The sequence below is a fragment of the Acanthisitta chloris genome, unplaced genomic scaffold, assembly GCF_000695815.1.
Source record: "Acanthisitta chloris isolate BGI_N310 unplaced genomic scaffold, ASM69581v1 scaffold45643, whole genome shotgun sequence".
Classification (NCBI taxonomy): domain Eukaryota; kingdom Metazoa; phylum Chordata; class Aves; order Passeriformes; family Acanthisittidae; genus Acanthisitta; species Acanthisitta chloris.
In genome coordinates this window covers 1-201 of record NW_008667386.1, presented here as the reverse complement: position 1 = coordinate 201, position 201 = coordinate 1, and the positions used below count along the sequence as shown (strand labels likewise).

At 60.2% G+C, this 201-nt stretch overlaps 1 protein-coding gene across 1 annotated transcript in view; it reads right to left on the bottom strand.

Moving 5' to 3' along the window:
• Positions 1 to 198, bottom strand: part of LOC103800102 (tubulin alpha chain-like) — a gene marked incomplete at its 5' end in the record, with an annotated part of 754 nt that extends 556 nt beyond the window's left edge. The window contains 1 exon segment of the mRNA XM_009072465.1: positions 5 to 198. Coding sequence (XP_009070713.1) covers positions 5 to 198 — 194 coding nt within the window.
• Between the last annotated feature and the right edge of the window lie 3 nt (positions 199 to 201).

Sequence of the window (201 nt, the reverse complement as noted above, 5' to 3'; positions counted from 1 at the left end):
CACCACCTTGAAACCCTGGGGTCACCAGTCCACGAACTGGATGGTGCGCTTGGTCTTGATGGTGGCGATGGCAGCGTTGACATCCTTGGGCACCACGTCCCCGCGGTACAGCAGGCAGCATGCCATGTACTTGCCGTGCCGAGGGTCACACTTGACCATCTGGTTGGCAGGCTCAAAGCAGGCGTTGGTGATCTCAGCCAC